This window comes from Thermobia domestica, chromosome 1 (genome assembly GCF_964235325.1).
Source record: "Thermobia domestica chromosome 1, izTheDome1.hap1.1, whole genome shotgun sequence".
Classification (NCBI taxonomy): Eukaryota; Metazoa; Arthropoda; class Insecta; order Zygentoma; family Lepismatidae; genus Thermobia; species Thermobia domestica.
In genome coordinates this window covers 364,492,656-364,507,579 of record NC_137454.1, presented here as the reverse complement: position 1 = coordinate 364,507,579, position 14,924 = coordinate 364,492,656, and the positions used below count along the sequence as shown (strand labels likewise).

At 35.5% G+C, this 14,924-nt stretch overlaps 2 protein-coding genes across 2 annotated transcripts in view; one reads left to right on the top strand and one right to left on the bottom strand.

Annotated features, from left to right (window-relative positions):
- Positions 1–8,993, bottom strand: part of LOC145664240 (uncharacterized) — a 53,839-nt gene extending 44,846 nt beyond the window's left edge. Inside the window, exon 1 of the mRNA XM_081730728.1 lies at positions 8,567–8,993. The gene's annotated coding sequence lies outside the window, so the exon portion shown is untranslated. The remainder of the gene's footprint in view (positions 1–8,566) is intronic.
- Positions 1,107–8,297, top strand: LOC145664235 (uncharacterized). The gene is made up of 2 exons (XM_081730715.1): positions 1,107–4,004; positions 6,801–8,297. Exons 1-2 carry the CDS (start codon positions 2,188–2,190, stop codon positions 6,841–6,843), a joined length of 1,860 nt encoding a protein of 619 aa, XP_081586841.1. The 5' UTR covers positions 1,107–2,187; the 3' UTR covers positions 6,844–8,297.
- Positions 8,994–14,924: the final 5,931 nt, after the last annotated feature.

Genomic DNA, 14,924 nt, shown 5'->3' with positions numbered 1-14,924 from the left:
TTTGCTAACAGCGATTAAAGTAAATTCGTAGCACCGCGTTCAAATGTTATTAACGTTGTCCCTTAGTATAAGATGTTATTACTTTTTACTCTGAGCGACGATAGAACAGAGAATTGAAAGTCGAATTCGAAAGTTCAACTGTTTTACACTTTTCATGGCCCCTAAATATCGAAAAAGTTATTTTTCTATGTCTGTTCGACCGTCCGCCCGTTCGTTCCGATGTAAATGTGTTCAATCGCCTAGAGCCCACATCGTTCAACATATCTGCACCAAATTTTAAACTAAAGTTTTATAACTTTCCGAGGGATGATTTTCGAATTTGCTTCTTATCCTCAAAATTAGGTGTAGTTTAAGGAGGAGTGAAAATAAAATAATACATTTTTTCTCGAAAATGGCTCTAACGATTTTGTTTAAATTTCATAAATAAATATTACATTAACAACGTTATACTGTGGTATAAGTCATTTTTCTGGGAAAAATCCAGAAGGGATAGTTTACTCTTAAGGATAAGCTTTTGAAAACGATTTTCTCAAAAATGACTCAAACGATATTGTTTATACAAATACATATTTCGTTAGTAACCTGATAATATGGTATAACTCATTTGTCCTGAAAAAATTTACAAAGGATACTTTATTCTTGGGGGTGAGTTTTTTCTAGCTAATTTTCTCAAAAATGATGTAAGCGATTTTGTTCCTATTTAATACATTAATAGTTTGTTAGTAACCTCATCATATGGTGCAAATTATTTATTTTGAAAGAATACAGAAGATGTTGTTTATGCTTTGGGGTGAGTTCTTCTCGGGCGATTTTTTTTTACAACGATACTTTGGTTTTACTGTGTCGTTAATTAAAGAGCTTAATGATTCTTAGTTACACTCCCGATTACCTGGGGAGTAATTTACTAAAAGCTCAGTAATGTCGCATCAGGATGATGCAGTTACTTGAATAAAAGATTTGAATTTGGTTTTTATATTTTATTACAAAAGGATGAATATGTAATGAAGGAATGAATTTAATGAAAGATCCGGAGTTCTAAAATTAAAGGGAATAATTATAATTTCTAAAGGCCGGTCTACGCGTTGTAATATGTCATTTATAGTCAAGGTTTTGAATTTTCTAAAATAATAATTGTAAATTGTAATTATCCTCGATTTTTCGGTTATTAAAACGAGATAACAAGTTTTGCACCGAATTGTAATAATCATAGTATCCTAACTGAGATTTAAATCATTTCAAGAAAAGCTATGGTTCTCAATGACCTCTGGTGGTACTTTTTGGAATGATAATTTTGTTCAAGTGCAGCGCTACCTGGGATCGTCAGATCACAGGCAGCTATCAAATAGGAAGGAAAACGATTATATTTGGTGTCAAAATTGAATATGTTTCAACCTAATCGGCTTCTAAATTAAATTAAGTGTTGATAGTGTATTTGATAAATTGTGAATATGTGAGTTTATTGCTGAAAAAGCTTTGGTTTATAACTGGAATACCTACTGTAAGTAAATTATTTTCTAGAATTTCTCTTGGCAAGTTAGTACGCCATTTAACATTGTGGTTGTTTCTATGCTGCTATCGCTGGTCGATATTTGAATGATAATGAGTTTTATAGTTGAGTTCTCAATTTTGTGATCTAAATTAAATTCATTTTGTGTTATTTTTTGTATTCTCAAAATTTGGCAATTAATTATATTGTTCGAGTTTACAGATATAAAGTTGATAATATCCGATTTAACTCTATTATTTGACTAATGTAGAGCTTAGTTTACCTGGCGTGCTATGAGAGTATTTTTACTAGTAGCTATTGGATTTAATAAGTTCCCACTTTTGTTCAGTTACTTGAACTATACCGACATAATCATAATTTATTTTTTAGTGGGGGAATTAAATTCTCCTTCCTTCCAGCGTGCACGTTTAAGTTGTCTTTGCGGAGGCAGGTGCGCGTGTAACGTGTTAATATCCTTCCAAAATAATTGTAGTACTAATATAAATTTATATTTAGAAACAGGATATACGTTACAAATCTAAATAGCTGCCTGTGATCTCAGTTGGTGAGTGGGAATGTGAAATATGTTATTATTTCTTGTTATGTGATAGATAGAGCCGGATTATTCTGTAAAAGGGTTGCATTATAGTTAAATAGTAAGTAATTAAAATTGTATTGAGCGTCACCGAGTGGTTCGTAAGATGGCGACCGGACCTGTTAATCATGACCTACGTCTTGAACTTGATCATTTCGAAAATGGTGATACTGGAGTTTTAGTAATTAACCAAACTCAATTGACAAATCCTAGTGTGGAAAATCACGCTAGTGATCTTGGCGTTTTGAATGACGCTAGAAAGAATAATACGGTAGAAAATGATTCATTTGTTATTGCAAGTGGCAATAAAAATCAGAGTGATAATGTTTGTATTAAGACTTCGCCTAGTCGCCCGGGGGTGTCTGGTGGCCACGAGCAAACAGCAGTCGGCGGTCAAGGCCGTTCACCTCCAACAGCTGGTGGTAGCTTATCAGCACAAATACGAGCAATTCGTTCGCACTTGGCTGGAACTCAGATATTTCCTTCAGAATCGGTTGTAAATAATTTCACAAGCAATACTAATGCTTCTGTTTTGAGAACAGATTTAAGTAAACTTGTTACTCATTCAGCACAAAAATCTTTAAACGATTTTGCTCGTAATATACCCTTTTGTGATGGAAGCAAAGATATAGAACTCTTTCAGTTTTTGCTTTCTGTTTATAAAATTAATAAACTGAGGTTGTTTCCCTTAGAATGTATTATGATGTTGGCTATTGGAAAAACTACTGGGTTATTAAATACAGAATTACTTAAGTTGTTGGGCAATGTTAATGACTGGTTGGAGGTATGTCGTGCCTTACGAACTTCTCTGTTGACACCATTAGGCTTACGAGAAATAAATAGATTGTTTGTTGAACGTATTCAGAGCAAGAATGAAAATATATTAGAATATATCAGCAATATTTATGATGCTTATGTGGTGTTTCAAGGCACTCTAAATGAAGAGGGTATTAAAGTGAATGTTTTACAGGGTATGAAACCAGATATTAGATACGCAATCTTTAAATATAATATTCCATCAACTTATCAAGAACTATATGAGGAAGTTGTTAAATATGTGAATTATGAAAGATCAAAATTAGTCTATGATGAAATGTGCGGGTCAAATTTTTCTATTGAGTGTAAAAAGAGAATAAAATGTTATTTTTGTGGCGGGGATCATAAGGTTATAAATTGTATGTATAAAAAGCAACAACAAAAACAACAGGCGGCCTTGATGAATAGAACGTCAACCGAGGATAATAGGAAACCTATAGCTACATTTATCGATGCGTATTTTTTGGGACGAAAGTTAGAAGGAGCCTTAGATACTTGCAGTACAGTGAATCTTTGTGATATAGACTCTTTTAAAGAATGGGAACAAAACACTAACTGGAGAGTGCAATATATTAAAGATACTTTTCGTGGAGTGGGGATTGGAAAGGAAGTGCTTTATTTAGATCAATGTGTTGTTCTACCGATAAAAATTGGTGGTTTAACTTACAAACTTAAATTCTTTTTGCATAAAAACTTGTCACCTAAGTTTATTATAGGAATAGACGGAATTAGTTTTCTTAAAGGAGCAATAGACATTAACAAGAAACAATTTATAATAGATGGTGGAAAAGTTAAAGTTCCAATAAGGTTAAATAATACCCCTACTCTTTTGAAAAATGATTCTGCCGCAGAAACTAATCATTCCAGGTCCCATAAGGTTCCGACTTCTAAATGGTTTGTGGAACATCAGGCGTCTCGCGATGGTGTGCAAGCAGAAACAGGTTCAAACAGCAGAGCTACATCCAGGGCGGTGGTACATAATTTTCAACAGTCTGGTACACAGGGGGATGGATCCAATGTACGAGAGGATACGAGAACTCCTAATAGGCAGGCTACCAAGGTTTTGGTCGATCCCAAGTTGGTGAATGAAGATCCTGATTTACCAAGGTATGTAAGTGAATTGGTTGCTAATTATTCTGACGTTTTCAGTGATCGTATTGGAACAGTTAAAAACTTTGAGTATGAATTAAAAGTGACTGATGAAACCCCTATTCGAAATAAAGCATATCCGATTTCACGTAGTGAACAGAAGGAGATGGATAAAATTATTGATGATTGGTTAGAACAGAACATTATTGAAAAAAGTAATAGTTGTTGGGCTTTTCCTGCATTTTTAGTTAAAAATAAGAGTGGGGGAAGAAGATTAGTAGTCAATTACAAAGGTTTGAATGACAGACTGTTGGTTAATTCTCAATATACTCCGCTTATTGAGGATGTTATTGCACAATTATCTCAAGGGCGTATCTTTAGTGTGATCGATCTACGTAAAGCTTATCTACAACTGAAGATATCTGAGAATTCGCGCCAGTATACTGCGTTTTTGACGCACAGAGGCCTTTTTCAATTTCGTTATTTACCTTTCGGATTATCTGTGGGGTCTTACTTGTTGTCAAAACTTATGACAGACTTGTTATATCCCTTAAAAGAGGAAGGATTGGAGTGGTTTTTTGATGATGTCGTACTGGTTTCTAAAGATATTGTTTTGCATAAGAAATTGTTGACAAAAGTGTTGAATATTTTTCGTGAAAATGGTATTACGCTGTCACTTGATAAAAGTGTTATGTTTCAAACTAGAATTTCTTATTTAGGTCATATTATTGAATATAATAAATTTGAAATGGATCCTGCTCGCCTAGATATTATACGAAACTTACCAGCACCCAAAAATCGTCGGGGGGTGTTGCGCTTATGTTCATTCTTGCAATATTACTCAAGGTTCGTGCCTGGTTTTCATGAAATAATGCATCCAATAAATGAATTGAGATCTCCTAAGGTGGCATTTCATTGGGGACCCGCCCAGAAAAAAGCCTTAGATGATATCAAGGCAATGTTCGAATCCCACATAGTGCTTAAATTACCCGATTTAAACCAAAAGTTTATAGTGTGTTGCGATTCATCATTAAAAAGTCTTGGAGGGGTGATCCAACAGTACGATTCAGAAGGCTACTTGAGACCTGTAGCGTATTTCAGTCGAAAATTACGTCCTTATGATTATAGTAAGCCCATTTATTTGCTTGAATTGATGTCAGTAGTGGAGACTCTAGAACGATTTAAAATCTATTTACATAATAAATTTGAATTATTAGTAGATAATCAAAGTTTGTCTTATGCCCTCAAGAATATTAAACGTGTAAAAAAATATGGTAGCTTATTGCATAGGTTGTTTGCCTTTCATTTTGATGTTAAGCACATATCGTCAAATTTAAATGTAACATCTGATTTTATTTCTAGAGTATATAACACCCATGATTTCGAATTGATTGAGAATGTACAATCTAGTGATGAGGAAATGCAAAACCTATGTATGGTAAATATGTGGGATATGCCCTATGCATCTTTATCTATTAAGGAGCATCAGTATAAAGATCCTTTTCTGTCGGAAATAATTAAAAAATTGGAAAGCAAACAACAGGTAGAAGGTTATAAATTGGTAAACGGAATACTTTGTAAGAAAACAAAAGCATATAAGAATCCCTATAAGGTTTGTGTTCCCAAAAATTTATGGAGAGTATTGTTGGAATTCTATCATGGACAAATTTTGCCCGGTGGTCACGGAGGGGTGAGCCGTACGATTGGGAAATTAGCCTCGCGCTATACATGGCCTGGTATCTTGAAAGATATTAAGGAATACGTAACCACTTGTAAAGAATGTCAATTAGCAAAAGCCGAAAATAGGAAAAAGATGGGGTTGCTAGTATCAGAATATGAAAAGACTGTAAACGGTCTTTGGTATGGAGATGTAATTGGGCCAATAACAAGATCAAAATCAGGACGTTATTGTTTAATTATAGTAGATGGCTGTTCACGTTTCGTTTATCTGGAACCTATTAAAGTTTTGTCCAGCCAAAGTATTATAAATAAGATGTATAGGTTAATGTGTAGGCATGGGTTTATACATGCTTTCGCCCATGATTGTCACTCGATTTTTGTATCTAAATTGTTCACGGACTTTTTATATAGTCAAGGAATCAAAGATATCAGGATTTCCCCTTACGCAGCGTTTTCGAATTTGAGTGAAAGATACATACGTTCTGTGAAAAATGGGTTAAAGATATTTTTCCATGATAAACAACAACAGTGGGATAAGGGCATACACGAAATTGAATTTTCACTCAATAATTCGATCCACACAGAACTAAAGTGTAGTCCAGTGGATATGGTATACGGGTATAATGTGTGTGACCCTCTTGACACTAAGTGGAATGTGGATAAAATATTTGTGGATAAGAATAAAGGTGAAATTTGGGCATCGGCGATGCGTAATATGGAGTTAGTGTGGAAGAGGAGGAAGGCGTTATATGATAAAAAGAGAATTCCTGTTGATTATAAGGTGGGGGATAAATTATTAATAAAATCGCAAGTGAAGTCATCATTGGTGGACAAGTTTAATAAGAGCTTGGCTTATCGTTGGGAGGGCCCATACACATTGGTCAAATTCCTGGGTCAGAACAGTGTTCAAATTAGATCTGATGCTAATCCTAATGATGTTCGTAGGTCACATGTAGCCCTTACTAAAAAGTATCGAGAGAGAAGAGATGTAACTGCAACATAAAAAAAAAAAAATATTCGGCTAATTTAGAGTATCTCAGTCAGTGTTACCGCTTACCACAGTTTTAGTTTGGTTGTGTATTTGTTTGTGTATTATTTGTTTTGATCAAATAGTAATTGTTATTTCTATTGCAGGCCTGCAATGCCGTGTTTTGTGTATTGTCGCGACTACCATTGATGTATGTATGTGTCCATGAATAAGTTTGGTTTCGGATATTGTCAATTATTGCAGAATTTGTCAGCTGTATGTAAGTAGTATGTTTTTATTGTTTATTGCCTAAATGGATGTTTTGGAGAGCCAATATCTGTAAAAAAAACAAAAAAAAAAAAAAATCAATTCTGCATTTCCGAGTCAGCTAAATTTTGTTAATTTGAGTATTGATAATTAGTTTGATAATGCTTATGAGGAATAAGATTTGAAATTAATCTCTCCGATATTAGACAAGAATAAAAATAATTTAGGCTGTATTATTATAATTTATTAATGAGTTAATTGCCATAATTATTAACGGGTGATGGATTAGAAGTAGAGGTCCATGAGTGAATGTATTTTGTATGGCGATGGATGATTCTCATTATTATTAGTATTTGATTTTGTTTAGTTCGTTTCTTTTTCTTTTTCTTTTTGGGGGTTAGGTATGAATGATGGAGTGGATGATTCAAATCAACTAACGGAGATATTATGAGTAGTTACCTTATGGCAATTGCTTATTAAATGGATTATAATTTAGGAACATTTATATTAAAAAGGTTAACTTTTTAATTCGGGAGGGCAGGATGTGTGTAATATGTCATTTATAGTCAAGGTTTTGAATTTTCTAAAATAATAATTGTAAATTGTAATTATCCTCGATTTTTCGGTTATTAAAACGAGATAACAAGTTTTGCACCGAATTGTAATAATCATAGTATCCTAACTGAGATTTAAATCATTTCAAGAAAAGCTATGGTTCTCAATGACCTCTGGTGGTACTTTTTGGAATGATAATTTTGTTCAAGTGCAGCGCTACCTGGGATCGTCAGATCACAGGCAGCTATCAAATAGGAAGGAAAACGATTATATTTGGTGTCAAAATTGAATATGTTTCAACCTAATCGGCTTCTAAATTAAATTAAGTGTTGATAGTGTATTTGATAAATTGTGAATATGTGAGTTTATTGCTGAAAAAGCTTTGGTTTATAACTGGAATACCTACTGTAAGTAAATTATTTTCTAGAATTTCTCTTGGCAAGTTAGTACGCCATTTAACATTGTGGTTGTTTCTATGCTGCTATCGCTGGTCGATATTTGAATGATAATGAGTTTTATAGTTGAGTTCTCAATTTTGTGATCTAAATTAAATTCATTTTGTGTTATTTTTTGTATTCTCAAAATTTGGCAATTAATTATATTGTTCGAGTTTACAGATATAAAGTTGATAATATCCGATTTAACTCTATTATTTGACTAATGTAGAGCTTAGTTTACCTGGCGTGCTATGAGAGTATTTTTACTAGTAGCTATTGGATTTAATAAGTTCCCACTTTTGTTCAGTTACTTGAACTATACCGACATAATCATAATTTATTTTTTAGTGGGGGAATTAAATTCTCCTTCCTTCCAGCGTGCACGTTTAAGTTGTCTTTGCGGAGGCAGGTGCGCGTGTAACGTGTTAATATCCTTCCAAAATAATTGTAGTACTAATATAAATTTATATTTAGAAACAGGATATACGTTACAGCGTTGACCTGAAGGGTCTCGGTTTCTGACCGGTTGTCTCGTTAGCTGAAGGCTAACCAAATGAGACTGATAAATTAAAACATGCCAATGCAAGGCTATGTGCGTAAATAGAATATTAGCTTCCTTTTTCCTCGAACAAACCTCTTTGAGAATAAATCAAAATATGGTTTTGTTTACTCACGTTTTATCCGCTGGATTCTGTCCAATAGAACTGGCTTACTGTGGTCACTTTTGGATGATAAATTTACGACGCACTTTATCACTTGTTTGGAATGTTTGAGTCCTTACTTCAAACCCGCCGGAAGACTATTCCTCTTCTTTCCTAGGCGTAGCCTCGCATACTCGCAGGGTCTCGCTGCTCAGCTCTGGACTTCGTGGTCCTGGGTTCGAAGATGGCTGACGGCTGCCCTCGTCTTCTCCCTCAATGGATCTGGACTTGTGAACTAGAAGTCCTCCCTGGGGGTCGTCTAATGCAGGGACGTCTTTCAAGACTCGGACGAAGACCGGTTCAGCTTCTTGAACTTCTGGGGCTGCTTCTACATAACCAAGGTGTTGGCGTCGGGTCCTCTTGAGTGGCACACACGCTGAGCGGCGGCGTATACCCTCTAGCAGATAATGATTTCTGGACACCTAAACTTTCTGAAGTTTTGCTTTTATATCAGGTAAACATCCTTGTTTACCTATATAGATTTTAAATTTAAGTTGGTGAAAGTGTGTTTCTGTGACATCCGCGTGCTTGTTTATGGAAATAGAATCGTTGTTTTCCTTGAATAGCAGTCTATTCTGGAATCACAAAGCTCGTTCGGATGTTCACAGTTTCAACCAAGAAATATTAATTTCTTAATAATGAAAAATGTTTTAAGATAAACTTATAATTTAGCCCATTCTGGCTGCATGTTAGCTACATTTTAAAGCTACTCAAAGGTGAGTTTTTTTTTTTCGGGCGAAGGAACCCCCAAACGCCTTGTAATCCCTCGCATTTTTAAAACTCAAGTGAACCTTTCTCCCTACCAAATTTTCCATCGTATAGTTTGTATGATTTTCAATGAAAACCTGTATCCCCGAAATAGTCTCATCGGTTTAACCTGCACCCTAAAACCCGCCTGTGGGTATCTCTGGTAGTTCTCACAGGATTAAACTTCTGTAGAGAAAGTTTTTATTTAGTACGTATATTCAACGCAGGCTGCAAAAAATTTGAATGCTTTGTGTATTACTAAAGATACTATTTTTTTTTCTTTAATATAGTAACTATATATAACTAGGTCCTTATTGCCCGTACATCTTTGTTTTGCGTACCATGATGTCGAAAGCAATTAGATACAATCTAAAGTGCAATCATAACTAAACGCTCTTGTTTTTATTTCCATCTTAACAACTTCCGTCTAGTGCCCACACCCACACTTAAATGAACCACTTTTTCATCTATTATAGTTGATGGTCAAGCCATTTGTCTCCTTATTCCCTTCCACTTTTTTTTTAACGATATAATATTACGTATGCTGTCAGAACAAATATTATAAATGGGGCAGACAGAGAGAAAGAAGCTGGGAGGGAGTCTAACACAATCGTTACAGGCTCACAACTAGCTTACCTTCAGCCCATTTCAATAAACAATTCATTCTTTCTGTTGCTATTATGTAATCAGCTAAAAGGATCTCTTTTATTAAAAAAAAAAAAAAGAAGACGTGAAGTAAGGGACAGAGGAAGGTAAATGTAAATCAGAGCCAATTATACATTTCTTTTGTTCGCCAAAGTAATTTTCATAATATTGCAACCTTTATTTCTTCTACTTACTTTTTAATTTTTTTTCTCTTTTTTTTCATTATTATGATTATATTTTTTTTCTCTTGCTACGAGTCCCCCTAAAACAATTCAAAGAATTTTTCTCGTATCGTTCAGAGAGAGACGTTTTATAATATATGGATGAAAGAAATGGTTTGACACAAACAACAAAACAAAACCAATAAAGGGTAACACAAATTATGATGCGAAGAGGCGGATAAAGTAAGAAGAGGAGGAGGAAGAAAAAGGGGAGGTTACAAGAACAGCGTTGCAAACGTATGTTAGAAAAATTTTCATAACCTATGATAAAATACATCACTTATGATTTATTTTTTAAAATTAAAAATGCACATTTTTTTTGCGTATACAGAAGAATTCACCGTTGCACTCACGATTGTGAAATAATAGATGGTATGTTTTATTATTATTATTATTATTATTATTATTATTATTATTATTATTATTATTATTATTATTATTATTCGGACCCAAGAACAACGGGAATAGGGAATGCGGAAAGTTCATAACAAAGAACTGCATAATTTGTACCGTTTACCAAATATTGTTAGGGTCATCAAATCTAAGAGACTCAGGTGGGCAGGTCATGTAGCCAGAATGGAAGAAAGTAGGAACGCTTTCAAAGTTTTAATTGAAAATCCAATCGGAAAAAGGACCATTAGGAAGACCTAAGCCCAGATGAGAGGACAATATTAAGATGGTTCTCACAGAAATAGGAATACAAAGAAGCAACTATATTCAGTTGGCTAAGGACACAAGTCTATAGAGAGCTTTTGTGAACGCGGCATTGAACCTCCGGGTTCCATAGAGTATAGAGTTTATTATTATTATTATTATTATTATTATTATTATTATTATTATTATTATTATCGAGAATTAAAATGCAACCGAACTTCCCTTAACGGCCGGGCCGGATTAATGTTTCGCCGCCCCCTAGGCCGAAAGATGTCTGCCGTCAATCATCCGACGTAACAAAATTTTCACAGAATAGAAAATAAAATGAGTAACATTGTCGCTTTTACAGGGTGACGCGGAGCCGACTGACAGATTTCGAAGTTGAAGATTGCGCAGGCGCGAGAGCTTGGACTGGGTTGCAAGTGGGAGACAGGAAGTGCGTAGGATGTCATTTCATAAGAATGTCATAAGGCTTTTTTTTACCATGGACATCGTTGTATAATTCAATACAGCAATTGTTGAAACAACATTTCATTGTTTGCTGACATTGTTCCAATAGTCAATTATAATTGTCACATCATTGTTATGAAATGGAATCCTATCCGCTTCCAACCCCCAACCTAGTCCAAGCTATAGCGTCTGCGCAATATCCAAGTTTTGAAATGTGTCAGTCGGCTCCGCTCCACCCTAGAGCTCCTCCGTGGGTGAGCGGTTGGCGTACGCGCCTTTGGCGTGGGAGACCCAGGTTCGATTCCCGGCGGGAGCTCATGTGGTTCAGATTCCACGTTAATCAGTAGGTCCACGTCTCATATAGCCTCGCTGCTGAAAGGGACGCTAAACTAAAATCAACTCAACTCCGCTCCACCCTGTATAACGTAAAGTTGTGTGTGGTATGCAACCAGCATGACGTATACGCACAGTTGGGTTGCATAGTACAAAGGGATCCATTAGCATCTAACTCCTTACTTTAAACTTTCTACATTCGCCAACTAAAAATGATTGTGATCCATCAGGTAGTCTTTGAGACTTTTTTTTTTTTTGTCTCCAGGACAGGCGGGCGGACAAGGAGACTACATGTGTAAAATTTGAGACAAAACTCTGAAAATAAACTTATTTTATGCATATCTTTTTTTCATTTTTTTCTTTCGTGTAAATTTTCATGAACTTTCCCTCTGGGTCTGCTTTAAAAAAGGATTTCGATGCTTACAAATTTACGATTTATTTTCTTAAAAAAGAATAAAGTTCCAGAAAATGATCTTTTTAGTTGGTGAGACTCCAACCAGTGAGTAATAAAGTCAATACATTTGCTAACTGAATTATTACTTGAAGGAGGAATACTCTGACTTTAAGCATGGAGTCAATCCATTTTAAGTAATCAAGCATGTGCCGCTCGACCATCTCCAAAAACTCTAATTTTTTTCATGAATTTTTATCCTATATAAGAATACTTCAAACCCACGATCATTGGGATTTTAAAACGTCTCGTAGCTACGCAGCGGCTGGCGCCATTTTGCGTTTTCTCGTTTTTAGGCGTTTACGTTGCTTTGAATATCTCAGCATGTATTTGTCCTACCGACATGAAAATTGTTGGACGTCCCCAACTTGTGCAGAGCTAAAACTTTGCCCTCTAAACATTTTTGCCTAAAATCAGTTGAAAGGGGTGAAATCAGGGCCTACACTAGCAACATTTTTGGACATTGAAGACATGTTTGGGAAGAGGAAGCTATTGACGTAGAGGTCTGAATTTCTGCCTGGATGTAGTCCGGAGTCATATGTTTATACACAAAAATTTGCAGACCTGTAGCTGCTTCCAAAGTAATGATAAAATTCGTAAAGTTGCGGAATTATGCTAATTTGGCATATTTCACTGTCCAATATCTTCAACGAGCCTCGATAGAAAAAATTCTCGCTGTAAACACTGACTGGAGAATGTAGATCAAACGAAAGGATAACAGTTTCCTGCATGAGTTGACAGTTAAAATAAGAATAAACAGGATTGAATATCATTGATATAGCAAGCAGCAAGAGCTTACGGACTTTTTGTCAAGTGTGCATTTTGACTTTCGCCTTCTGCTGATAGCGGCATTCTTCATCAGTGCTGCTGTGGGTGTGATAAGACAGTGTTACAACTAGAGGAAAGAAACGAGCTTGAGAGCCTTGGGTGGAATAACCATTCATCCTACTTTATTTTACTTCACAGCAACAAATTTCCAGTTGAATTTGTGAACAAAACACCTCCTAGAGTATGACGTCATTCGTTAATACTTTGACCCCCTTCTGCTTAAACACACAAAACGCGCTTTGTTGTGTGTTATGGTACACTAAAGGAGTAACTATTCCCCAAATTTCAGATTTTTTTTCATCGAGGAACATTGGAGATATTGGACAGTGAAATATGCCAAATTAGCATAATTCCACAAGTTTACGAATTTTTTACAGACATTTGGGAGCAGCTACAAGTCTGCAAATTTTTGTGTATAAACTTATGACTCCGGACTATACGCACACACAAATTCAGACCAGTTGTTTCCTGTTCCCAAACATGTTTTCAATGTCCAAAAATGTTGCTAGCGTAGGCTCTAATTTCACCTCTTTCATGTGGTTTTAAGCAAAAATGTTAAAAGGACAAAGTTTTAGCTCTGCACGTCCAACAATTTTCATGTCGGTAGGACAAATACATGCTGAGATATTCAAAACAACATAAACGCCTAAAATCGAGAAAACGCTAAATGGCGCAGCCGCTGCGTAGCCATGCGATGTAGTAAAAAATAATTAATTGTGATTTTGAATGTACTCTTATATCAAGTCAACATTTCTGAACAAATTAGATTTTTTTAAAAAAAAAGATCGAGCAGCAATTTTCCTTTTTTCTCGATCACTTAACATGAATTGACACCACGCTCATTATATTATTGAATTGAATTGAATTGGAATCTTTCAATTTTACGTCCCAGGGCTATATCTTGTAGGCTATAGTGCTGCCAAAATGCCTTAAGCCGTGGCAAATATACGAACTAAAGCTCACACCCTCGACACACCCACGGTTGAGCCAATAAGGGTTCAGCTGTTACTAAGCGAGAGAGCCTTAGCCAAAGGGAGTGGAATTCCTTCACCCGATAGCAGCGCTCGGAACGGATGACTAGGTGTCATGTCAATGTGGTGTATCTATAAATGACACGGTGATGTTGATAAATGAATAAAATTACGGAATGAAGAAAGTGATAGGAAACGGGAAAATCCCGAGAGAACTCACACTCATTGGTGTTTGTCCATCACAAAACGTACTTGACAGAATCCGGAAACGAACCAGAGACCCTACTCACCAGAGCTGAACACTCTACCACTGAGCCATCGCGGTCCCCTCATTCTATTATTATTATTATTATTATTATTATTATTATTATTATTATTATTATTATTATTATTATTATTATTATTATTATTATTCACGTATAGCATTTTTCCATCTTATTAAATCTCGCCTTCGGTGCGAGCGGTCCCGGGTTCAATTCCCGGTGGGGCACTCGGTCGAAAAAGTGCACAATGCTTTTTCAGGCCAGCCACCCTGAATGAGCTTTTCCTGGGTTTTCCTCATTCACACTAGGCAAATGTCAGGATGGTACCTAACTTGTAGGTCCCAGGCCGCTTCCTTCCTTCTCTTTCTCCGGATAGTGTGCTCGCCAAGGGACGTCATCCTTCAGAACGTGACGGGCTAAATATTCTTAGATGCCGAAAGCCCAGAAATCTAAAATCCTAAATCCTCCTTACTTATTAAATGTTCCTTCAACATGTGCCCTAAGAAAGCTGAGCCCCTACGAGAAGGCCTAATTGTAAATCCGGCGTTGCTTAAATGACATCTCCATAATATGAACAGATTTCTTTTCTTTTCTTTCTTCTTTTTTCTAGACAAAAATACGAGACAAAACTATCCTTTCTACGGATACCTTCAGACACAAACGTGAACTACCTTCTTTCTTTTACCAAACGTTTTATTTGCCTTTTCATAAGCGACAAGAATTTTAAAAAAATATTCTCAATTTCTGCGTAATACGGTATATATGTAT

Coding starts and splice junctions, on each gene's coding strand:
- LOC145664235 (XM_081730715.1), top strand. CDS start 2,188: ATGGCGACCGGACCTGTTAATCATGACCTACGTCTTGAACTTGATCAT. Junction 4,005..6,800: donor GAAGATCCTGATTTACCAAG/GTATGTAAGTGA, acceptor TTTCTATTGCAG/GCCTGCAATGCCGTGTTTTG.